Source organism: Schistocerca nitens, chromosome 11 (assembly GCF_023898315.1).
Source record: "Schistocerca nitens isolate TAMUIC-IGC-003100 chromosome 11, iqSchNite1.1, whole genome shotgun sequence".
Lineage (NCBI taxonomy): Eukaryota > Metazoa > Arthropoda > Insecta > Orthoptera > Acrididae > Schistocerca > Schistocerca nitens.
Window position 1 is genome coordinate 27,145,663 of NC_064624.1, and position 25,805 is coordinate 27,171,467.

At 39.0% G+C, this 25,805-nt stretch overlaps 1 protein-coding gene across 11 annotated transcripts in view; it reads right to left on the bottom strand.

The window, feature by feature from the left end:
* The window catches only part of LOC126212926 (zinc finger protein 708-like), a 126,914-nt gene that overhangs the window by 66,059 nt on the left and 35,050 nt on the right, over positions 1-25,805 (bottom strand). For 7 of the 11 annotated variants that reach the window (XM_049940438.1, XM_049940437.1, XM_049940433.1 and 4 more), the window contains 2 exons: positions 10,983-11,075; positions 9,977-10,057 (listed from right to left, as the gene is read on the bottom strand). The exons of 2 other annotated variants lie outside the window; for them this stretch is intronic. In XM_049940438.1, coding sequence (XP_049796395.1) covers positions 9,977-10,057; positions 10,983-11,075 — 174 coding nt within the window. The remainder of the gene's footprint in view (positions 1-9,976; positions 10,058-10,982; positions 11,076-25,805) is intronic. 2 more of the 11 variants (XM_049940441.1, XM_049940434.1) reach the window with 1 other exon arrangement.

The window sequence follows — 25,805 nt, forward strand, 5'->3', positions numbered from 1 at the left end:
AGTTTACCTTGACACAACACGTCCAGCAGATGCTGCAGGCTTATATGCCAGCTACCGTGTAGTACAAAGGCAGTCTGTTGTGACCTTACAGCCAAATAACAGTCCTCTCTTCGGAAGCCACATGTGGTCGACCCTGCCCTGGACTTTGGGATGCAGTTTCAGTCTTTATGAACTGTCGTTACATCCAAGAAACAACAGCACAATTCACACTAAGCCATCAGGCCACATCAATTTTTGACTGTCCTGCTTCCTTTCTTTCTATGGCCCTCCAATGCCAAGTCTAGTAGGCATTTTCTCTGTGTCAAACTGCACTGTCTGTAGCTGTGTACACGGTGATTGTGAATGTAAGGTTACCCAACAAACACTACCTCGTTTCATACGTCCCCTGACATCATTGGCAAAGTTGTCAGTTGACCGGAATGCCATCTTCCATGCAGAACATGATCATACGGACATCTGGTTACAGTTTGTAGGATTGTATTGTGAATGAAACACAAGATGGGGAAGTAGTAGCTTGTTGCTTTAATTCTGGATATAAGATTAGTTTAGGTCATTTTGCATTCAGTCCTCAATTGGCACATGTAGTCTTACTCATTTTTTCAGTTCTTCCTTACTGGCAAGCCAATCACGAATGGCTCTTTCTGTTGGAGGAGGACCAAAATGCCACTCAGCTGCTCTGTTTCCATATTGGTCTGCATATGCTATTATCTTCAATTTATAGCCCACATCATATGAAACCCCTATTTTTTCATTAATAAACTCCTAAAGGAAATTCTCTTCTGTTATCAATAATACAAATCACTTTCAGTTCAAGTTCACTGGCACAGTAGACTGCTGTGATACATCATAGGCTTGACAGTGTTCTAGGTTTGTGATGGCAGCGCAGGAGGGGGACAGTGTTAACAAGCTTGTTAAGCTCTACAGCTCATGTTCATTGCATCGGTGCACTGCTGCTGCCAGTTGAATCATGTTGCCAGATAGTTATAGGTTTCCCACAGCATTGAATATATGGCCTTCTTTAAGCCCGGCAGGAATTTTAAATCAAACACTGGACATTTTAAAATTAATTTTGAGTATAAGACACACCTGAATGATGTAAGAATTTTTTTTAAGAAAAAAGTGTGTCATAGTCCATAAAACATTGTATGGTTTTATTCTGTATATAATATAAAGTCAAATTGGTGATGTTTCCTTGTGAGTGACACACTTTAGGTCTCAGTGACCTGCCCTTCTTTCCTAACCTTCCTGTATCTGTTACTAACTCTTTCCAGATGAAGGAAATAATAATTCCAAAAGCTAGGGAAGTTCCTTGTACCTTTGTGTGCTTTGTCAGTACTAGCTATTTCAACTCCTGAAGGTAAGTGAAGACCAGCCATTTTGTCTGACAAATTTGTAGTTTTGAGCCAATCCAAAATGTGAAAACAAGAGTAAAATATAATTTTCTGAACCTTATCTGTGTTTTTGCATCAAGGTTTATCTGTAGTATCTATTTTCCTGTCTGAAGAGCAAAAATGTAAATAATTTTCCCACATCTATTTTTTGAAAGTTAGAAGTAGAGGTTACAATGATATGAAGAATCTTTGTCTTCACATTACATACCTGATGTACTGATCAGTACGACACTTCCTGTGTGCTGATTTGAACAGCGTAGACCATGTTACAAAATACATTTTGTTTGGCTACAATGTTAGAGGCATTTTAAGTTTAAATTCATCATGGTTGCTGCCAGATATGGAACTAAAAATACTGATTAAGTTGTGATATCCGAAGAAGAATTTAACATCAAGGATTCTTACTACACAGAAGGTAGGTCAGGAAGAATGTTTAAATTTTTTGTTAGGTAACTTTAACCTAAACAATTTAAAAAAGATGTGCTGTAAAGCAAAGAATTTATGGCGGAATTATTTTGTGGATGAAACAATAAAAGTTTCATTTACTGAATAATTTACATAGTAATACATCTGTATATGAAGGCTGGAGCATTGTTACACATTATTATTACTAGCTTTCTGTTAAAGATAATGGATAGTAAATTTGAGAGAGAGAGAGAGAGAGAGAGAGAGAGAGAGAGAGAGAAAGAGAGAAATTTTGCAAAACTGTAAGCAAATCAATTACAATTGGTTCAGTGTAGAGAAAAAGACAAGCAAGTATCACAAGACTCCAGAAGAAAGGGAAGAGAACAACTTCGCAAATGTCTAGATTTAAAATTAAGGTAAAGAGGAAAAAGAGTTGTGAAGAGTATGTACAAGTAATGTAAATGCACAACCACTCATGTCACTGGAGTGTAACCATCAGAACCCTATTTACATTCATACTAATCCCCATAAACTTTAGGAACAGCAGTGACAAGATTGAAATAACTACATCCAGAGAGCCCAACATGGAAATATGCAGTAACAAACAAATTAATTGTTCCAGTGGAACAACTTCAATAGTGTTTAAGCACACATTAACAACACAAACTGGATAACAAGGTTTCAGAAAAAAAAGAAGCAAACAGTTGATTTTTTTTACAACAGAGATGACAATCTGTCAAGCACCTGACAGATTATTTAAAGATCAGAAGACAAAGATGCACAGAGTTTTGCAAAAAACACTACATGGTATTTTCAGCTCAGGGAGCTTATAAGCAATTTTAGGCAGATACAGAAATGGGACAAATAAAAAATACTTTCATTTATTACACATTTTGTTCGTTTTGAATACACCTCAATGCATGTATGAAGGTATCATGCCAACTCTTATTATCTGGTGAATGCATTGAAGAGAGCATTTTTTTATGAGGTAAGGAGTTACTGGAACATGTAGTCTACCGATAATTCATGTGTACTACAAACTCATGTATAAAGTGTAAAAACTGCAACTCCTAAACTTCACTCCACATTGAAGAATGAAGTTGACTGACAAACAAGTAAAATGGAAAAAAATGGATTGATGTTGACAGGCAACAAAAATATGCAGAAGTTAATGGTAGCATCACTGATGTAGTGTCAGAAATTTACAAGGAAATTTTATATTTAATATTTCACTGCTTCATAGAAAACTCACAATCTGCTGAATTGGGGATATGTGCAAAATGGAGTTCTCAAATCTGGAGATCTACAGACTGACTTTGTAGATAGTGTGTCTATGATTAACGAAGACCAAAGTCAAAGTGCTCATTCATAACATGACTAAGTACAGGCTTTGCAGGTTGTGCCTGGATGCTGCAGGAACATTTTATCATGCCATCATCACTAATGAGATCTAACACATGAAACAGTTTCTGTTGCTGTGTTCTCATATAAATAATACCTGATGTAAATAAGATGATCCCACATAAAAAAAAATTGACAATTCGTTGAGGTAGCTGTACTACTTCTATATTTGAAAAAAAAAAAAATGTACACATTATCCAGTTTGTGTTCAAAAGTATTTAAAGTGGAAATGGACTATTATTCTTTGCTGCGTGACATGGTAAAGTCGTCATGGATGCTATTTGTGGTACAATGAGGAGAGGAGTGTGGAACCAGATGAAACACAGAAAATGGTATGCTGGGTGAGCTACAGATTTTTATAAATGGCACAAACTCAGATTCAAGTAAAAACCATATTTTATGGTACTGGAAGATGGTTTCTGGACAACTGAGTGAGTGTAACTCGCATTCAGGTCAAACGTTTTTGCTCATATTCAAGACTATTCTTATTTTTTACCTTAAGCTATCATAATATTGTTGTCACAACAACCCTGAAGCTTGAAAAAACCAAACATCTTCTCGTAACTAAGGATGCAACCCACCAAAGATGTGCTTGGTATTCAGAGGTGGAAAATGATTCTTGCGGGGATCAAATGCTGCAGACGAAGACACAATAGCAACAGATGCTGTCAAGAATACGCATATTGATCTGATAAATCCTGGACTGTCTGTCATTGTAGAAATTTTAAATGAGAGAGGTATAAAACAATTTCGATGGCATCTCTAAAAATGCAGAACCTATGGTAATGTTTTTAAAACCCATTCCAAAGGCTACAATTTTTTCACAAAATACAAAAGTGACAGCACTTTTTGTTAGAACTGAACAAATTTGAACATTAATAAATTAACCAATGATCATTTAAAAAGCATCAGATATTACTTATGTCTTTAGAATTGGGACCTATGACTGTGTTGAAAAATGAATTTTTTTTTTTTTTTAAGAAGAAAATTTAATATAATGAAAACCCGAAAGACTCATGTATTTAAATCGTATGATTTATGTATAGTTTTAGTTTTTTGAGTATCAAAAATTGCATTATGACTAATGCTATTTGTGTGAGCTATGTATAGAATCTATGGTGTCCCATATGCAATTAGTTTTTGACTTTTATCTTCAAGATTTCAAGTTTTAGATTCAATTATTGCATGCCTAATTTAACATATTCCTTATGTATTTGGATTTTAAAGGAAGGGTGCAATTCAAATAATTTCTGATTTAAACATAATTTTAAGAAATTCTTTCAGAAGCTATCTTTAATTCCACACGGCCAATTGTGTGAACCCATTATCAATCATTTAGAAAAGGAACTGTTACTATAACAATGAATGAAACTCACTTTTCAAACATGTGATTGCCCAAGAGAAAACTTGGAATCTCTCTTTCCTCAGCTGAATTGTACTTTCGATTCAACTAACATTTAATGAGTAACTATACTGTTGTATTCCATTAAGAAATAATTGTATCTCTATCCACTGCAACTACCAGGCCTACTGATCATACAACAAAATCAAATTATTTCCAACATCAATTGGTGGATATTTAGTAGTTCAGTCATTTCTACAATGAAGTAAACAAATTTAGTTGATAACCTACCAAATATTTCAATGCACCCTATGGGTTGTTCATTAAAATTATTTTAACCGATACTTCACAACAAGAGTAATTAGCTTTTATGTTGGTTAACTGTCACAACACAGCTGACCCAAACACTACTCCTCAAATATTATGACAATCAATAGTGGACAGATTACATTAACCTCTCAACACAGCCACATCATTTTACAACAAGAAATTAAGAATGTTCTGACATTTACTCAGCCATAACCTTACTTGTAGATCAGAATTTTTTTGAGAAAATATTAAATTCTTTATAAACTTGACAACTAAAGACAATATGATTCAGCATTCAAGATTTAACACACATCCATTGAATTAACCGTGTTGCAAACGATATGTACAATACCAATCCGTGTTTGCAACATCTGTATTCAGACACTGGGCTTAACAGACCACACTTTGTTTTGAACATTGTACATACTGGTTAGACAGTGATGAAAGGAAACACAGTTTACCAATAAAATGAAAAAAAGGTAAGGCATATGTACCCATTTCCAGCAATTATTTGGTTGGTATATGGTTCATGGCATATTTACCTAATTGTAATATATAACAGATACAAATAAGAGACTTAAATAATCAACAAAATGTTCTCCTTCACTATTTACAGCAGTCCCCCAATGCTGGGATGACTTTTTCATTCTGTAACTGTACAAGTCACGTAGAAGTGGAGAAAACTTATTGGCATCACATTAAAGCCTTAATCTTCCTTTACTCAGGGAAACTACAAGTGTTGTCATGTTAAATGAATTACACTTACAAGAACTGAATCTTAGCTTAGTAACAATAAACTGGTTCATAGTGATAAATGATACCTTGGGAGGAAAACTGAATACAGAATGGGGAAACAATACATATGATGTCCCACAGGACTGACCTACATAAATGTTGTGCTAAAGCCATTGGAGATGCCTTCAAAATCTGCAATGCTTGCCGATAATTAGTACACTGATAATGGCCAAACACATTCATACTAGAAACAGCCAGGAGAATAATGGAACATGCTTGCGACTGGTTCACAGGCAACAGCACAAAAATTCAACCTTTATACTTACAAAAACATACATCATGTAATTCCAAACAAATTCAAATGACTTACTGATACAAGTGATATCAATGACAGACACTGGATGAGGATCCATGAAACAAGTTCTTGGGCATTCAGATCGATAATAAATCAAGGAGGCACCAGCATGAGGATGAGATAACCAAAAAGCTCATCTCTCTCTGCCCTGCAATTAATGAATGTTCCTCCAGAGAGTCTACATGCAGAAATGCTTCCCAGCACGATTTCTCTCAGTCCTAGCCTATAGGATAATCTTATAGGACATGGCAGCAATGAACAAATTAGTATTTATCCTATACAAGCTTGTAGTAGGAATGTGATGTGAACACTTTGCATCTACATGTCACTATGGAACTCCCTATTGCTTTTCACAAATAACATTAATATTTTATTTATTTCTATTTGGCTTTCCCAGAAGATAATTCCAAAAACAAGTGAAAACTCCAAAAGATGCCATTGAAATTGCCTGTAGGTGAGTAATGCTGAGGGGATCAACTTGACAATTTTACCAATTTGTGGACCCCATTTCAATTGAAACCCAAGCAGACACCAAGGAATTGGATGCAGTATGTTTCATTTAGTGTGTGACCAGTAGTGTCTACTTCTTCTAGTAGCAGGCCATTTCTGACTGCTTTTCCATCTTATAAAATGAGTCTTCAAGGGATGACTTCAACTGGTAGCTGCAACATTAATAAGGGTAAAGTGCTGTGCAATATGGGGCAGGAAGTTTGTTGGTAGTGATAAGGAATTATTACTAAACATAAGTAATGTGATGAACAGTTTGATGATATTATCACTGAACTGAATCTGAAGAGGAGCAAATTCTGTAACAAATTGAAGAAAGTTGATAATATTAGAAAACATATAGATGGTCAAAAAACCGAAGAGATGGGAAATTATCAGAAATATAATTTTTCATAGGGATGGTATACCACTGCATTGGAACCAGCATTAACCAGCTAAAGGGTCTGCAGACCTGACCATGAAATTTGCTTCATCTCACATTATGGTATCTTTTTTATTGGTGGGTGTTTGTGAGAGGCTCCACCTATGTGTACCAATAACACTGGATGAACTATGATGCTACATGGGAACAGCATTGAGTTTCCTAAACTGACATGCTTGAAAATGCATGGATCAAGTCTATTGTCTCGATACTTAAATGTGTAGAAAAGGATTTTGATATTTGTGATCAGTAAATGACAAATCTGGTCCTAAACATAGCTGTGAAAAGTACCTTAATGCTTTATGTGCACACACACACAAAATGTGAGCAACATGAAAATCGTATGGTTCCTTTGGAAATAAAGGCTTTGCAGGCATGTATAGAAATAAAAATCTGACCCCAATTCTGTACCTTTGTAATAAATAAAGTTATAGTCTTGTGAAATCTGATGATTTTAAACATCCTTGAGGAATTGCTTATACAGGTATAACTTCTTTCAGTGAAATATGATGATCTTAATTTGTCTTGATGGGTTGCACCTATTATTGAATGTTTCACAATGTTTTTCAGAAAATTAAATTTGCTTTCAACACTGTAATCTCTGCCCTGGCCAGAGATATGGTGTGAATGTTATTCATTTATTCATTCTTTAATTTACACATTGCATTCCATAAATGAAGACGTGGATGCATGTGGGGTGGGCCACACTGCATATCTTAAGGCAGAAGCTCCCACAGGGATTTATCTCTGTGAAGTGTAGTGACAACCAGCTGTTTGTGACTAGTGCTAATCTACTTGCACGGCTAATTAAGGGAACTAGTAATAGATTATTTTGTATGTATGTAAATGTACATTTACTACTATGAAAAATATTGTTGCTCCTACTACACTGGTCAGCTACTTATTTTACCTAGAATTTCCACATACATCTATACTCCGCTATCCACTTAATGGCACATCGCAAAGGGTATCCCATAACCCTGCTGGTGATTTCCGTTCCCATTCCACTCACAAATATGAGTGAAAAAGACTGTATACGTGCCTCTCAGTCAGCCCTGACTTCTCAAATTTCACCTTCATAGTCCTTATGTGCTGTGTAAGTTGGAAACAACAAAATCGTTCACCAGTCAGCTTCAAATGGCAGTTCTCTAAATTTTCTCAATAGTGTCTCTAGAAAGAACATCACCTTCCCTCTGGGAATTCTCATTTGAGTTTCTGAAGGATCTCCGTTACACTTGTGTGTTGTTTGAACCTACCAGTAACAGATGTAGCAGCCTAACACTGAACCGCTTCTCCAACAAAGTATTAATATGCTAACTTGCTCTAGCTTCTCATGCAATTACCTAATAAAATTTCCAATTCCACAATTACTACAGAATCTTGCTGGCCATGTGCCAGTATCAAAATGGTCAGCCCTGTTTTTCTGCATCATTATTAAGCTCTTGCATTTTATGCTCCCGAGACCACAAAGGTTGCATGTCCACTCTAGCTGACAGAGCTAAGATATTTACTGCACAGCTGCATGTACTACTCAGCATCACTGTTATGTTCACACATCATATTCGTAGATCTCTCAGGTGTCTACCACTGTTTAATCTAAGTTATGTATTTTCAAAGTAACAAGTGGGGTACAACATCAGTGATTTCAGTGCCAACCACATGACATGGTATTCCAGACCACACAATCAGCAACACACTGTTCTTCACACTTGCTATGGGAACAGCACTCCATGCAGCGGACACTATCCCTGAACCTCTGGCCCTGGTGCCATGGAGACATCTTGTTGGACCTGTGATCTCTTGGGCTGCATATGAAGGCCAGTATGGCCTTTTGTTTTTTCATGGTAAGTGGTCACCAACTACAATCCAGCCACTTTGACAACTACAGCTATGCCCTAGGACACCCTACAGATCACTGTTTTAGCCAAACTCCTCATATGCACATCCCTGACTACTATGTGCAGCATTCTCATTTCTGTAAAACCCTTCTTGTGGAACAACACTACTGCTGTTTCACTTACTGTCCTGTCTACTTGTGATGCCAATGCATCCCTTTAATTTGTTTAAAATGGCATAACATGAGTCCCTTTGAGATTTAAGTCTTGGCCTGTTAGCTGTGAATCAGCTACACTCCTTTATATAGTCTCTGAGCTGGTCCTAGCATGATAGTTTGGATCCTAGACCTGTATGCTTGTATAATCACCACACATTCCAGTGTCTGAAGAAGCTAACATTTCAGTGCCTGAAAAATCCTTTATAACTTCAGAAAGTTTGTTTATGAACAATCAGATCAAGAGTGAGCCAGTACCTAACCTTCGCAAATGTGTGTTGAATGTTCCCCAATATTTGTCTAATTTCATTCTTGTGACATGTTTATCAATGTGAGCTTCTCCTTCCCTTAGCAAGGTCATAAAGCATATTTAAAAAAATAATCTTTCTTCTTCAGATCTGCCAGGACTCGAATGGTGAGGCCATACATGGCTTCAGCTATGTACAATCATTCGCTAAAAGCTATAAGAGTTTTTCTATTAATGAAAATTTTATAAGTAATACAACAAGTACCACAGAAGCTGCCACAATATGTACAGATTGTGGCCAACATATCGGGGCTGATCTAGAACCCACAAATTTCATCTCTGTTTTTCAAATCCCAAAAAAATTTTAGGGCAAACTCAAGAATAACTATGATTCACACAAAAGATAAGAACAGCCAGTGTTCTTTTGAATTCTATTTATCAGAAGTTGTTGAAAGTAGGAATATTTCTCAAATCACCTACACTATTAGAACTTACACTTCATCTAAATGTGAATTTCGCGACCATCACAGACAACCATTATACAATGTAGTTGATAACAACAAGGGCTACTGAGAACAGGATTATACCAGACACTAATCCCCTTCCACTTCTATTTAAAACAGTCAGAATGTAAGAGGTGATATGAAAGTCAAGTGCAGGAGTACAAGAATACTCTACAATTACGAACAGCAACAAATTCCAGAGAACTGACAATCTGTGACAATTCCACTGCAATGCATCTTTTACTCTACACACTTAACAAAAGGCTTACTACTTGAATACATGCAATACATCAGAGATGTAAATACTTACAGTATTCTCAGTTATATTTAATTCAGGATCCTCCTTGATAAAATCAGTGGACAAAGATATTCCCAATGGATCTTCAACCGACTGAAAGAAGAACACAATCTGTGAATTATAACTGCTTGCTATCTTCTGTGTGTATACGACAGCTCTCAATATTCTTTTCTCATTAGTATCATCCAACTTTGCAGAGATTCTTATCAAATGGGAAGAGAGAGTGTCAGAATGCATCCAAATCAGTTCTATTGCCCCTGATTTTGCTATCAGCCATTGTGTAGTACTTATTTGGCATACTTTCACTTTCTATTCCTGTCACATAATCCACTCCAATTTCAGAGGCACTATGGCCTACTCTACTGGATGGTTGTACTCCCATATACAAATCTCATATACGTGTGTGGCAACATTTCAAAATTAAACTCAGATAATATAAAGATGCAAATAATCTTCCAACAGTAAACCCATAAACAAGAGGAATTTTTGGTCATTAATCAAATGAATGTGGCATTCCACACATTATCATCAAAATTACCCAAATTTAATGTTATTTACACAGCTTCTTGCCATATCACCATGTATTTTCAGTGCCTGCTCCTTAGGGAACAACGCAAATTTATGTCATGTGTACTGGAGGAAAATCATAAGGAATTCCACAGCAGGCTTTCAGTAATGATGTAAATACTACAGTGAATAGTGACTGGGAACTCTAGAATATACATCCATCACATGTCATAGTTCCACATATGTTACATCACTGTGACACAGAGATGTAACAAGATTAACAATTAGTTCCAAGAGGAAGTCTTCCTTGCTCCGTTTACACCAAATATGTACTTAAGGCATTCATTACATAGAATCACAATAAAAAATTAATGCAAGAGTAATGGTTCATAAAGATATACTTGTTACAAGTGCTGTTAAAATACTACTGGTAATACCCTACAAATAACACATCTAACTAGAGTTTCTTACTACACTTCCTGCACAATACAGTGCTTGTGTGAAAACTTACATTATGCTCAGATCCAGCAGCATGGTGTTTCAGTTCGGGGTCTTGCTTTACGCAAACACTAGGGTCGCCAGCCTTTAATGGGTCTTCAAGAAACTGAAAAATCAAGAAAGTGACGTATCAGGGCATCTGTCTCTTGTTCCTACATGGCACTGTCATACAGGAGGAGAGAGGGGGGCGAGACAGGGTGGTGGTGGTGCGTGGGGGCGGGGCAGGGAGACAGGGCGCGGGGGCAGGGAGACCGAGTGGGGGGGCAGGGAGACCGGGTGGGGGGAGAGAGGGTGGGGGTAGAGAAGGGGAAGAAAAGGGGAGTTTCTTATCAATCTATTTACACTAAGTGACATGCGCATAACATATCCAGTCAGCAAAATCTTACAAGACCATATCTTGGGCGTTGGGCAATGGCAAAAGCAAAATTAGATTCGACGTTCATCATAATGCGATCATAATGATGATGCTATGACATATTAGAAAGTAACTTTTTATTCCAACACTGGACCATGTTAAGACTGGCATGAGAGAGCATTTTGTTGAAGAAAATATTTATCATTTTAAATTCAACATCCTTTTCCCATCACAATTACTGGAACATGATGCTAATGATCTTGCACACAAACTAAATCAGTGCTTAACCGAACTACTTTATTTTGAAGAAGACTCACACTTTGTGATTAAAAAGAGACTAATGGGACAGTCTCTTCAATACAAGCAACGAGCATAAATGCCTTTAATGATTGTGTTTTTGTTATGCAAGCATTATCTCTCTATCCTATATCTGACCATCCTACTTTGCACACGCTGTACAAAATATTTGTCTACCTGCATCTATTGCTGCAGTAGAAAGAAGTTTTTCAACACTGCAGTGTACAAAGACATGGCTGAGGTCAACAGTGAAGGAGGATCGACTTAATTGCTTGGACACTCACCCTGACATTGCTTGTCGTGCTGACAATGTAATTAACCAATTTGTCAGCAAGAGTAGGTGCATAGAATTCATCATTTAAAGTACAGAACCACAACTCTAACTTTTTTATATCATGTATATGTGTATAATCAGTTTAAATAAAACTTTCTTACACTTTCCATATGACTTCATTAGCTTTTATTACAGTAAAAGTAAAGGTAGCTCAAAATATCTTTAGTGAGCCCTCCTTGAGGTTTTTCTGTATCTGCCACTGTCTCATATGAGATATGGTGTAAGTTCTATTGGCCAGCTGTGAACTGAGGCTCGTGAGCAACAATAAAATCTGTTGGTTGGGCTCGGAGGACATCCTAGGCTCACTTTTTGGCTGTTGGCTGAAGAGGCAATGAACATTTGTAAGTGAGGCAAGAGAACATCTTTTAATTTGTAGAGTCAAGCTGTGGATGAACTACTATCACCTAATTTTGAGCAGAGTTTAAGACTCAGATCAGACCTTTCATTAGTTTTGTGACCTCCACTACATATTCTCTGGAAAATGGTAGAGTCCCTATGTAGCAACAATGAGTAAGTTTCAGAGATGTAATCTCACATTTACAAAACTGTAATGCATGGATTCGTGCAGTCTATTACAGAGTAGCTTCAGGCATGGAGGAAGACTGTGCAGCTCTTTGACCAGCAGCTTTTGGCTCCTTTAGCCACTGGCGAGTGTCCGCTGTAGCATTAGTGGAGACCTTGGGAGAGAGAATCCCAAGCGACTGCTTCCACACGAGATGAGCCAGAGGAGGCTGTTGCTTCTCTGGCTGGTGGGTGGGGACTGATGTCCCCTGCATTTGGGGAGGAGGGGGGGGGGGCTTGCTCCTAAACTAGGTACTTGTGATGGCGATGGTATGTAGCTGCAACATATGTTGACGTCAACCATATGGGTTGTAATCGTTCAAATTTACATTCAGCCTCTTGGTAAGTCAATCTGTCCAGGGTCTTGTACTTCATGATTTTCCGCTCCTTTTGGAGTACTGTGCAGTCTGGCAAGCCAGGGGAGTGCTGCTTCCCATAGCTGATACAAGTGAGAAGGGGCACACAGGGAGTATCTGGATGCAGTGGACATCCACAGTACACATGTGGCATTGGAAGTGCAGCGAGAAGACATGTGCCCTAATTTCCAGCACATAGAGCACCGCATATGGGGAGGAACATTTGGTTTAACATCACAGTGGTAAATCATCACGTTGACCTTCTCAGGCAATGAATCATCCTCAAAGGCCAAGATGAAAGCACCAGTAGTGACCCTGTTGTCTTTGGGTCCCCTGTAAATGCGCCAGATGAAAAAAACACCCTACCATTCTACATTGGCACAGAGCTTGTCAGACTGAAAGAGGAGGTCACAATGCAAAATAATCCCCTGGACATGTTGAGGATTTTATGGGGAGTGACAGAAACAGGATTATCGCCCAGACGGTCACAAATGAGTAATGCCTGGGATTGGGCTGGAGATGCTGTCTGAATCGAGACTGCACTGCTTCTCATCTTGGACAGTGCTGCCACTTCCTCAAACTTATCCTCAAGATATTAAAAAACTGAGGCTTCATGGGTAGAAAGAGTCCCTGTCCATTCTGCTACAGACTAAATACCGAGGTGAATATGGCTATCTTCTTTCTGTAGCCTTATGTTTCTCCCATGGTGTAGCAAGGGAGGGAAAAGATTTAGGATCATATCTGTCAGCTTTGTACTCGATCTTGCCTTCTTGGAGACAGCTGGTGTCTTACAGTCACCAGTAAGGGATGACTTAGTCCACTTCATTGTGGGTCATCTGCCCTGATGCCACCCATTCCGATCATGGGCTCTCCCCACGGGTGCCACCCAGCGACAGCAAAGGCCACATGGCATGCTGGCCATTGCCAGGAGTCCTGATGCCCCAGGAAGACAGGCATCTACTCCTTGGCATACATGGGGAGTCTACAGCTCAGGCATCAGCAGTGCGATCCCTGTGTTGTCAGGGGACTACCACCAAATGGGTACATGATTGCCCCACCACAATGTACTGGCTACCGTGCTGGATATTGGGTGCAGAGAAATCCAAACTGCCATGAGGGTGAAAGAGTAAAGGAGAAAATGGAAGAAGATGACATACCCCGCAAAGTGTGCTCATCCAAATAGTTGAATTGCAGGTGGAGATGCAAAACCAAGACAATAGGCTCAGGACATCCCATCTAGGGGAACTATGGATAACTCATGCACCACGTAAGGCATCCTTCCCCATATGGCCTGCACTTCTGTAGAATTTGGAAAGTGGCAGGTCAAACCATAAAATGGGACCTGAAGTTATAGGGTCAAAGAGTGAGAGACTCCTTTTAGTCACGTCTTATGACAGGCAGGGATACCTTAAGCCTATTCTAACCCCCAGACCTGCAGGGGGAAGCAAAGTTGACATTTGTCATATTGCAGAGATGCTAAGTTGCAGATAGGAACAACAAAAAGAGTGTGACAAATAAAACTTTTGGCCCATAAGCCTTTCGTCAAAATTAGATGACATACACACACACACATGACTGCGGTCTCGGCAACTTTAGCCACACTGTGAGCAGCAGCACCACTGCATGATGAGAGTGGTGACTGGTCAGGGGTAACGAGGAGGCTGGAGTGGGGAGGGATAGTTGGGTAGGGGTGACTTACAGTGCAGTGCTGCTGGGGAGCATGCAAGGATGAGGTGGAAAGAGGGTAGGGCAGCTACGTGCTGTCAGGCAATTAGACAGTGGGCAGGGGAGAGGTGGGAAGGGGGGCACCAGCAAAGGAGAGAAGTGAAAAGACTGGGTGCAATGGTGGAATGATGAGGGCTGCATGGTGCTGGAATGGAACAGGAGGCTGAATGGGTGAAGACAATTACTAATGAAGGTTTAGGGCAAGAGGGTTACGTGAATGTAGGGGAAGTTCTCCCTGCACAATTCAGAAAAGCTGGTGTTGGTGTGAAGGATCCATATGGCACAGACTTTGAAGCAGTCACTGAAACAAAGGATGTCATGAATAGCAGCATTCTCAGCAACCAGGTGGTCCACTTTTTTCGCTGGCCATTCATGCAGACAGATGGCTTGTCGGGTGTCATGCTCACATAGAATGTAGCACAGTGGTTGCAGCTTAGCTTGTAGATCACATGACTAGTTTCACAGATAGCCCTGTCTTGGGATAGGTGATGTTTGTGATGGTGGTGGGAGTATGTATGGGACAGGTCTTGCATCTATTTAGTCTATTACAGGGGTATGAGCCATGAGGTACGGGGTTGGAAGCAGGGGTTGTGTAGGGATGGGTGAGTAGATTGTGTAGGTTTCGTGGATGGTGGAATACCACTGTGGGGGGTGTGGGAAGGATAGTGGGCAGAACATTTCTCGCTTCAGGGCAAGACGAGGGGTAGTCAAAACCCTGGTGGAGAATGTAATTCAGTTGCTCCAGTCCCGGGTGGTACTTACATGGGGAATGATCCTCTATGGCCATACAATGTGAGACTGGAAAGATAAAGCATGATATATTTACTTTTGTACAAGGCTGGGAGGATAATTACGATCAGTGAGGGTCCTCAGTATATTTTACAGACTATAAGATGCTGCAGGCTATAGGGTACACATTCATACTTAAGCACTTTTTAAAAAGTAACATTTTTACAATTTGTAATTTTAGATTGCAAAGCCAGGCTAACAACAATCCTGTGTATAGAACCGCACTGACCTAAAGGCCCCTGAATATCAAAATTGAACTTCTCCTTCATAACGACTGTCTTCTTCATATAAGAGATGGTCTTCACTGCCCACCAGAGCATTACCTATGCAGTACTTCTTGATACATTTGACCAAAATGTCTTCTCTTACAGTAGCCAACAACTTTTTTCCAGTGACACACTGGTGTGATTGTAGGTCCTTTCAATGCTCTCTCTGGTGTAAGTCCTTGTTGGGTTTCGTCTGTAGCATGTCAACTGAATTTGGTCAGAAAATATGCCAGAGCAGAAGTGAGCTGCAACAGTGCCAGCTGCAGGTGGGTGGGAGTATTACATGCTGCAAAGCAATACACAACCAACTGGTGTTGTGAAGCTAAGTCAGTTGGGCGTGATATAGCAACAGCCAACGCTGGAGTGCATTAACAGAAGGTCAGGAGCCTTTCCTCACCTGCCACCAGTCATGTTTAAAGTATTTGCCTGAAACCCTAAATGAACATAGTCTGGAACGAATAAACATTCAGCTATTTGTGTACTAAATGATTCTTGTCTCAATATCAGAGCGAAAAACACCCACAAGCCTGTGACACCCAGAGTGACATCCTAGAATGCACTATGGGGTCTGCCGTTTGACCACTACACATGGTAGCCTGCTGTGAGGCACGAGGGAGCTGGCTGCTCACTGGAGGAAGTTTAAGGCCATCATCAGCTGCATTGCTGTCGCAGCCAGAGTGACTGCTGACAGCAACACTGAGTTACCCCATATTCAGCCTTGCTCCTTGAACTGTCAGCAATGACAGATGCCTACTATTTCACTTAAGAAGCAACTGGAAGCCTCTACCAAGCTGTTCCTGATTTACTACAGCTGAGGGCTGGAAAAAAGAAAGTAATTAAACATATCTACTGTCGCCCTGACACCTCATTTCACCCTCCACATGTGACAATCCAAGGCTCATGCAACACTGATGTCAGAACTTTGCCATCACTTCTTAGAGCAATGTTTGAACCTACACCCTATGTTACAGTGAATTAAAGAAAAAGAAAATCCTTATATTTTGGTCATAGAAAAGCCATCTGACAGTCGTGAATTTTATAACGTAGATTTTATTGCGAATAGAGAACCAGTGGATTTTTCTACTCTTAGAGGTAATGGAAGGTATGACTAGTTAGTGACTGTTAGATGTGCACAGTGTAACCTCAAGGGTCATAAGTGCAATGTATGAAATCACTTCTAGGAAAATGTTACACATGTAATCATTTGGGCCATACGGCTAGGCAGTGCTGGGAGACAATATGGCTCATAATTACATGTAAGAATTAAGTTAATGTATTTTGTCTTCTTGTCTTGTGAATGTTAGTTCTCAAAATGAGTGTGGTCAAAGACAAAGCTTGAATAGAACCAGAGACACAAGTTGTACCACAATCAGAAGTAGTATGCATATTGTTCGAGAAGGTAACAGAATTACCAGCAGAAAATACGGAACTTTGTGGGTTGACAGGATCACGATCATTCAACACAGTGTAAATTTGCCAGACAAAAGTTTAATTGGTCCTTTTCCTGGTAAAACAACTGACAATGAGCATGTCTTCACCTTCAATATCTGCCTCAGATGCATGGTTGGTCTAATGAAGTATTATTGACTGTTACAAAACTGATACTAACAAAGGAAGTAAAAACATATTTAGGGTATACAGGAGCTGTGAAGGGGGCCACAATATTCAAAGAATTTAAAGAAGGGTTAATTCTAAGATATATGGATCAAAATAGTGCCAGACACTATAGGGAACAATTCGCAGTAATAACTAAGAGAAATAAAGAAACTGTGGAAGAATTTGCAGATAGGATAACGAAAATCAATGGACATACCTGTGCATTGGGGCAGGATGCTGAAGTTAATGACATTATTTTGCAAGAAGCATAGCAGAGGGTCTTCAAAGCTTTTTTAAGAGGGCTGCATGCAGAAATGTCAGAATGTGTGTGGACAGGGTGTCTGACAGATTTGCGCACAGCAGTGCAGTACTACTGGAATACAGGGCAAATGGACACTGTTTGCAGCTAATATAAAACATTTCAAGTTTGGACAAACAGGCCATGCAAGGACGAAGTGTTGCCAGCCTCAGGGTGATGTGAATAAAGAAAGAAGAAGTAACAGTTTTAAAAGTAGAGGAGCAGGTAGAAATAAGGTATTGAACAATAGCTGGGACCCCTGGTCCACCTATGGTCTTCCCAGTAAGACTAGATACAAAATTGTATGCAGATGTGGATGCCATAAGATCTGTATGGGATAAGAAGAATAGGAACAAAAATTATTCCATGATATCATTGGACACAGGGGAGAATGTTTCAGTCACCATCTGGTGAAATGTACGCAATTGGACCCACCACAGTACAGACTGCATGGAGTGGGAATAAGGACATCATCACACCATTAGGACTGTGGACACAGGCATCCACCTGAATACGGCTTAATTTAAACAATGATTAGAAATTGTGTCACATTCAATTGAGGGGTACAACATGATTCTGGATTAGATTTCCTTATCAGCATTGTGCCATACTCAACTTCCAGCTACATAGGGTGGAACATGGCAGAAAAATGCTTCAGTTAGGTTAAGTCATGGTAGAGAGGTGGCAAGAAGAGTCTATTGCAAAAGATGAACCAATTAAAGCATGAAAACTATACTAAGACTCAATTCGCATGATTATGTATCTAAGGGTACTGGGAAATTTCTTTGGGTCAGTGTTGAGTCCAGCTTGCCGGCAGGAATTTTGTGTGTGATGTAACCATTAGAAGAGAATTAAGTATTAGATCAGGTGGGTTGTTTATTTAACAGACATATCATGCCCATACCTATTTCTACGTACCATTTCAGCACAGAGGGCACATGATTAACACACCAGTTGTTAATCACCAATATGAATATCTTGGAGGAAGAAGAATGGAACACACGGGGTGTCAGCCACAGAGAATTGCCAGACATCACTGAAACTGTATGAGGAGCAAAAGTGAAGCATCTAGAGGGAAGCAAGAGCAAACAGATGACAAAACTACTTTTGGAATTCAATGGTTTATTTTTTCCAAAAGGACCATTATCAGGTATGCATATTACACAACACTGCATACCAATATGAAATGAGTCATCAGTCTACCACAAACCATACACAAGAGCTAGCAACTTTCACCCAATTTTGAAGTTGTAAATCGATCAACAGCTGAAAGATGGAATACTTGAAGAATGTGATGTCGACAGTGGGCAGGAATATTTGTGCCAAAAATATAGGTTTGGTTTGATTACAGACACCTAAATGAGAAAACCATAATGGATGCCTACCGTTTCCCAAACATCACAGAAACTATGGATCATTTAGAGCTATCCTAATATTCTTCAACAATGGATTTGCAGAGTGAGTATCACCAGAGAGAGCCTGTATCACAGGACTGACACAAAACAGCATTTCTGGAACCATGGGGACACTACCAAATCAGAAGGATGCCATCCTCATTAAAAAATGCACCTGTATAACATTTCAGAGATTGTTGGACACAATTCTCAGAAGTTTGAAACCATGCAAATGCTGTGTATCTTGATGCAATAATTGTCTATGGAAGTGACAGCAGACAGTATATGCAGTGTTTAAGGGAAGTATTCCTAAGGTTAAAAGCAGTGAAGTTAACAGTGAGTACGAAAAAGTGTGACTTTTTGATGGAATAGATAGCATACCTAGGACATATCAAAAGATGGATGTAACACATACCAAGATTAGAGCTGTATGGGAATTTCCCGTACCACAATCTGTAAAAGAGTTGCAGTCACTCTGGACTTGTGAACTATTACCACCAGTTCGTAGAAGAATGTGTGCATACTGCCAAAAGGTTGACAATTGTTAGAAGAAGGGTACTAAATTTGTGTGGTCAGAACAGTGCCAGCATGCTTTTGAGGAGCTAAAAGAAGTTTAAATATTGAGTCCAATTGTAGCATATCCAGATTTTAATACAGAATTTCTTTTATTATGTGATGCGTAAATTCATGCACCAGCCTGTCTCTTATCAGAAGAGGTAGAATGTGTAGAACATCCAGTAGCTTACGCTCAAGGCAACTGAATTCTGAAGAATGAAATTATTCCACAATGGAGAATGGGAAGTTAACCTTATTTATGGACTTTCATACTTCAAATTTTATCTGTACAGTAAAACATTTAGAGTAATAACAGATCATACGGCATTAAAATAGTTGTTGGGGTTAAAGAATCCTTCCCAATAGGTTGACATGATGGGCAGCAAGGCTAAGCGAATTTGATTTTGAACTTATTCATAAAACTGAGAAGAAGCATGGGAATGCAGATAGCTGAAGTAGAAAACCAGCAGTATTACATATTACTCAGAATATCAAAGAACTACAAATTCAAGTAGAAGTCTTAGAGAGGGAAGTAGATATTAAAATGGTTGCAGTCCGTAGAAGATAGTGTTCCAGCTAGGGGTAAATTTGTTGCAAGAAGGGAAGTATTTAAAGGGTCTAAGGAAAGTACAGAAGGAACTATCGCCGAAGTTGAGGTTGGTTTCAGAATCTGAGCACAAAGGCTTGCCCTTTAATTTGGAGTAGCAACAGCATCATTGAGAACTGATGGAAGAAAAGTTTCTATTTCCATTTCTGTAACAGTAGCAGGGAAACAAGAACATCATGAGTGGTACATAATTCATGCATAACTCGTCACAAGGGGAACACTGAAGAAATTTGTAAGAGTAAAAACTCAGCGACTGTCATTAACTGCAAAAGATGAAGGAAGATATGTAGAAATGGACGAAGCAAAGTTACAAATATGCCACCGAGAGAAAATCATAGTCTGTCTGCATATGGTAATATGAGTGGGGCAGGATTCCTGTGCAGTGAAATTGATAATGGGAGAAAGGAGGAAAGAGAATACAATTAAAAAGTGGTCCAGCCAGAATTGTACTTTCAGCATGTCGAGGCACATGGGCTTTGTCAAGATGGTAGTAGCAGCTAGTTGTTACAAGAAGTGGAGGGGTACATCAGCAACGAGGGTAGAATGAAAGGTGAATGCTTTATAATTACATGGAACAGCGTCCAAAGCAATGGGGCCTACTTTCTGCCTGTCCATCATGATTGCAGGGATAACTCACTTGAGCATTTCCCAGCCACATTTGTACTGGCCAGAAGAGCCCATGGAAGTGCCACCTGCCGCAAACCACCCAGCTTAAATTAAACTCTAGGGCAAGAACTAATGTAATCTGTAAACACACTTCTGAACCGGCAGGAGGGACCAATCTCCCTGGAAACGTTATTGCAACATGTAAATTCATATTGTGAAAATCAGCACCAGAATGAGACAACACTCACCATTGTCATACCAACCACTGCAGCGGCACATGTTCTGCTGAGCCTGATGTTCTTCTGGTACACACAAGACAAAGAACATGACCGAGTTTGGACCCAGCCATAGTTCAGGTTCCACTGTGTTGGATAACCCAAGCATAAAAGCAGCAGAATGCACAGTGATATAGTATGAAGAATAATCGATTTATTTTCGCTTTTAAGTGAGATGTAGAATGTTGGAAAAATTTGTGCAAGAAGCACAGTAATGAAATTAGTACCATGGTGTCTGAGTCACGGTGCAGGGCAAGTGGCCCTATGGAAATTTATAAGATTCAGTGAAAGGGTTAAGGTAACTAATTGTTAGAACGATACATAAGTGGCGAAATAAGACCGGAAATACTTGTCGCCAGTAACTCTGGTTTAATGGGTAGTATAGTTTGGTCAATCCGAGAGACAGAGTCTTGACAAAAAGGTCAATGTAGCATGTTGACCATAATTAGTCAAAAAATATGCTAGAGCAGAACAGCCAGCTGCACATGGGTGACGGTGTTACGCATTGAAAAGCAAAACATGGCCAACTTGCTTTGCAAAGCAGAGCCAGCAGGGGCATAGTATAGCAACAGCCAATGCTGCAACATGCTAGTGGAAAGACAGAAGTTTTTCATCACTTGCCACCAGATTAGTATTTACAATACATGCCTTAAACACTAAACAACATAATCTGAAGTGTAGAAGTACTAGGCAGTTCGTATGATACTTGTCCCACTATCACAGCCAACACCATACACCTGTGACACCCACAATGACATCCTGGAATGCAGCATGGAGTCCATCATTCAAACACAAGACAGGGCAGGCTGCCCTTAGTCACAAACAAGCTGCCTGCTCACTCTTGACATTGCTTTCTGTGAAGATGTGTCAGAGGTAGACATACAGCAGGTCTCCAACAATAAAGGCCACTCTGCCAAAGCCATCTGCACACAGTTTACCTTGACACAACACGTCCAGCGGATGCTGCAGGCTTATATGCCAGCTACCATGTAGTACAAAGGCAGTCTGTTGTGACCTTACAGCCAAATAACAGTCCTCTCTTCAGAAGCCACATGTGGTCGACCCTGCCCTGGACTTTGGGATGCAGTTTCAGTCTTTATGAACTGTCGTTACATCCAAGAAACAACAGCACAATTCACACTAAGCCATCAGGCCACATCAATTTTTGACTGTCCTGCTTCCTTTCTTTCTATGGCCCTCCAATGCCAAGTCTAGTAGGCATTTTCTCTGTGTCAAACTGCACTGTCTGTAGCTGTGTACACGGTGATTGTGAATGTAAGGTTACCCAACAAACACTACCTCGTTTCATACGTCCCCTGACATCATTGGCAAAGTTGTCAGTTGACCGGAATGCCATCTTCCATGCAGAACATGATCATACGGACATCTGGTTACAGTTTGTAGGATTGTATTGTGAATGAAACACAAGATGGGGAAGTAGTAGCTTGTTGCTTTAATTCTGGATATAAGATTAGTTTAGGTCATTTTGCATTCAGTCCTCAATTGGCACATGTAGTCTTACTCATTTTTTCAGTTCTTCCTTACTGGCAAGCCAATCACGAATGGCTCTTTCTGTTGGAGGAGGACCAAAATGCCACTCAGCTGCTCTGTTTCCATATTGGTCTGCATATGCTATTATCTTCAATTTATAGCCCACATCATATGAAACCCCTATTTTTTCATTAATAAACTCCTAAAGGAAATTCTCTTCTGTTATCAATAATACAAATCACTTTCAGTTCAAGTTCACTGGCACAGTAGACTGCTGTGATACATCATAGGCTTGACAGTGTTCTAGGTTTGTGATGGCGGCGCAGGAGGGGGACAGTGTTAACAAGCTTGTTAAGCTCTACAGCTCATGTTCATTGCATCGGTGCACTGCTGCTGCCAGTTGAATCATGTTGCCAGATAGTTATAGGTTTCCCACAGCATTGAATATATGGCCTTCTTTAAGCCCGGCAGGAATTTTAAATCAAACACTGGACATTTTAAAATTAATTTTGAGTATAAGACACACCTGAATGATGTAAGAATTTTTTTTAAGAAAAAAGTGTGTCATAGTCCATAAAACATTGTATGGTTTTATTCTGTATATAATATAAAGTCAAATTGGTGATGTTTCCTTGTGAGTGACACACTTTAGGTCTCAGTGACCTGCCCTTCTTTCCTAACCTTCCTGTATCTGTTACTAACTCTTTCCAGATGAAGGAAATAATAATTCCAAAAGCTAGGGAAGTTCCTTGTACCTTTGTGTGCTTTGTCAGTACTAGCTATTTCAACTCCTGAAGGTAAGTGAAGACCAGCCATTTTGTCTGACAAATTTGTAGTTTTGAGCCAATCCAAAATGTGAAAACAAGAGTAAAATATAATTTTCTGAACCTTATCTGTGTTTTTGCATCAAGGTTTATCTGTAGTATCTATTTTCCTGTCTGAAGAGCAAAAATGTAAATAATTTTCCCACATCTATTTTTTGAAAGTTAGAAGTAGAGGTTACAATGATATGAAGAATCTTTGTCTTCACATTACATACCTGATGTACTGATCAGTACGACACTTCCTGTGTGCTGATTTGAACAGCGTAGACCATGTTACAAAATACATTTTGTTTGGCTACAATGTTAGAGGCATTTTAAGTTTAAATTCATCATGGTTGCTGCCAGATATGGAACTAAAAATACTGATTCAGTTGTGATATCCGAAGAAGAATTTAACATCAAGGATTCTTACTACACAGAAGGTAGGTCAGGAAGAATGTTTAAATTTTTTGTTAGGTAACTTTAACCTAAACAATTTAAAAAAGATGTGCTGTAAAGCAAAGAATTTATGGCGGAATTATTTTGTGGATGAAACAATAAAAGTTTCATTTACTGAATAATTTACATAGTAATACATCTGTATATGAAGGCTGGAGCATTGTTACACATTATTATTACTAGCTTTCTGTTAAAGATAATGGATAGTAAATTTGAGAGAGAGAGAGAGAGAGAGAGAGAGAGAGAGAGAGAGAGAGAGAGAGAGAGAAAGAGAGAAATTTTGCAAAACTGTAAGCAAATCAATTACAATTGGTTCAGTGTAGAGAAAAAGACAAGCAAGTAACACAAGACTCCAGAAGAAAGGGAAGAGAACAACTTCGCAAATGTCTAGATTTAAAATTAAGGTAAAGAGGAAAAAGAGTTGTGAAGAGTATGTACAAGTAATGTAAATGCACAACCACTCATGTCACTGGAGTGTAACCATCAGAACCCTATTTACATTCATACTAATCCCCATAAACTTTAGGAACAGCAGTGACAAGATTGAAATAACTACATCCAGAGAGCCCAACATGGAAATATGCAGTAACAAACAAATTAATTGTTCCAGTGGAACAACTTCAATAGTGTTTAAGCACACATTAACAACACAAACTGGATAACAAGGTTTCAGAAAAAAAAGAAGCAAACAGTTGATTTTTTTTACAACAGAGATGACAATCTGTCAAGCACCTGACAGATTATTTAAAGATCAGAAGACAAAGATGCACAGAGTTTTGCAAAAAACACTACATGGTATTTTCAGCTCAGGGAGCTTATAAGCAATTTTAGGCAGATACAGAAATGGGACAAATAAAAAATACTTTCATTTATTACACATTTTGTTCGTTTTGAATACACCTCAATGCATGTATGAAGGTATCATGCCAACTCTTATTATCTGGTGAATGCATTGAAGAGAGCATTTTTTTATGAGGTAAGGAGTTACTGGAACATGTAGTCTACCGATAATTCATGTGTACTACGAATTCATGTATAAAGTGTAAAAACTGCAACTCCTAAACTTCACTCCACATTGAAGAATGAAGTTGACTGACAAACAAGTAAAATGGAAAAAAATGGATTGATGTTGACAGGCAACAAAAATATGCAGAAGTTAATGGTAGCATCACTGATGTAGTGTCAGAAATTTACAAGGAAATTTTATATTTAATATTTCACTGCTTCATAGAAAACTCACAATCTGCTGAATTGGGGATATGTGCAAAATGGAGTTCTCAAATCTGGAGATCTACAGACTGACTTTGTAGATAGTGTGTCTATGATTAACGAAGACCAAAGTCAAAGTGCTCATTCATAACATGACTAAGTACAGGCTTTGCAGGTTGTGCCTGGATGCTGCAGGAACATTTTATCATGCCATCATCACTAATGAGATCTAACACATGAAACAGTTTCTGTTGCTGTGTTCTCATATAAATAATACCTGATGTAAATAAGATGATCCCACATAAAAAAAAATTGACAATTCGTTGAGGTAGCTGTACTACTTCTATATTTGAAAAAAAAAAAATGTACACATTATCCAGTTTGTGTTCAAAAGTATTTAAAGTGGAAATGGACTATTATTCTTTGCTGCGTGACATGGTAAAGTCGTCATGGATGCTATTTGTGGTACAATGAGGAGAGGAGTGTGGAACCAGATGAAACACAGAAAATGGTATGCTGGGTGAGCTACAGATTTTTATAAATGGCACAAACTCAGATTCAAGTAAAAACCATATTTTATGGTACTGGAAGATGGTTTCTGGACAACTGAGTGAGTGTAACTCGCATTCAGGTCAAACGTTTTTGCTCATATTCAAGACTATTCTTATTTTTTACCTTAAGCTATCATAATATTGTTGTCACAACAACCCTGAAGCTTGAAAAAACCAAACATCTTCTCGTAACTAAGGATGCAACCCACCAAAGATGTGCTTGGTATTCAGAGGTGGAAAATGATTCTTGCGGGGATCAAATGCTGCAGACGAAGACACAATAGCAACAGATGCTGTCAAGAATACGCA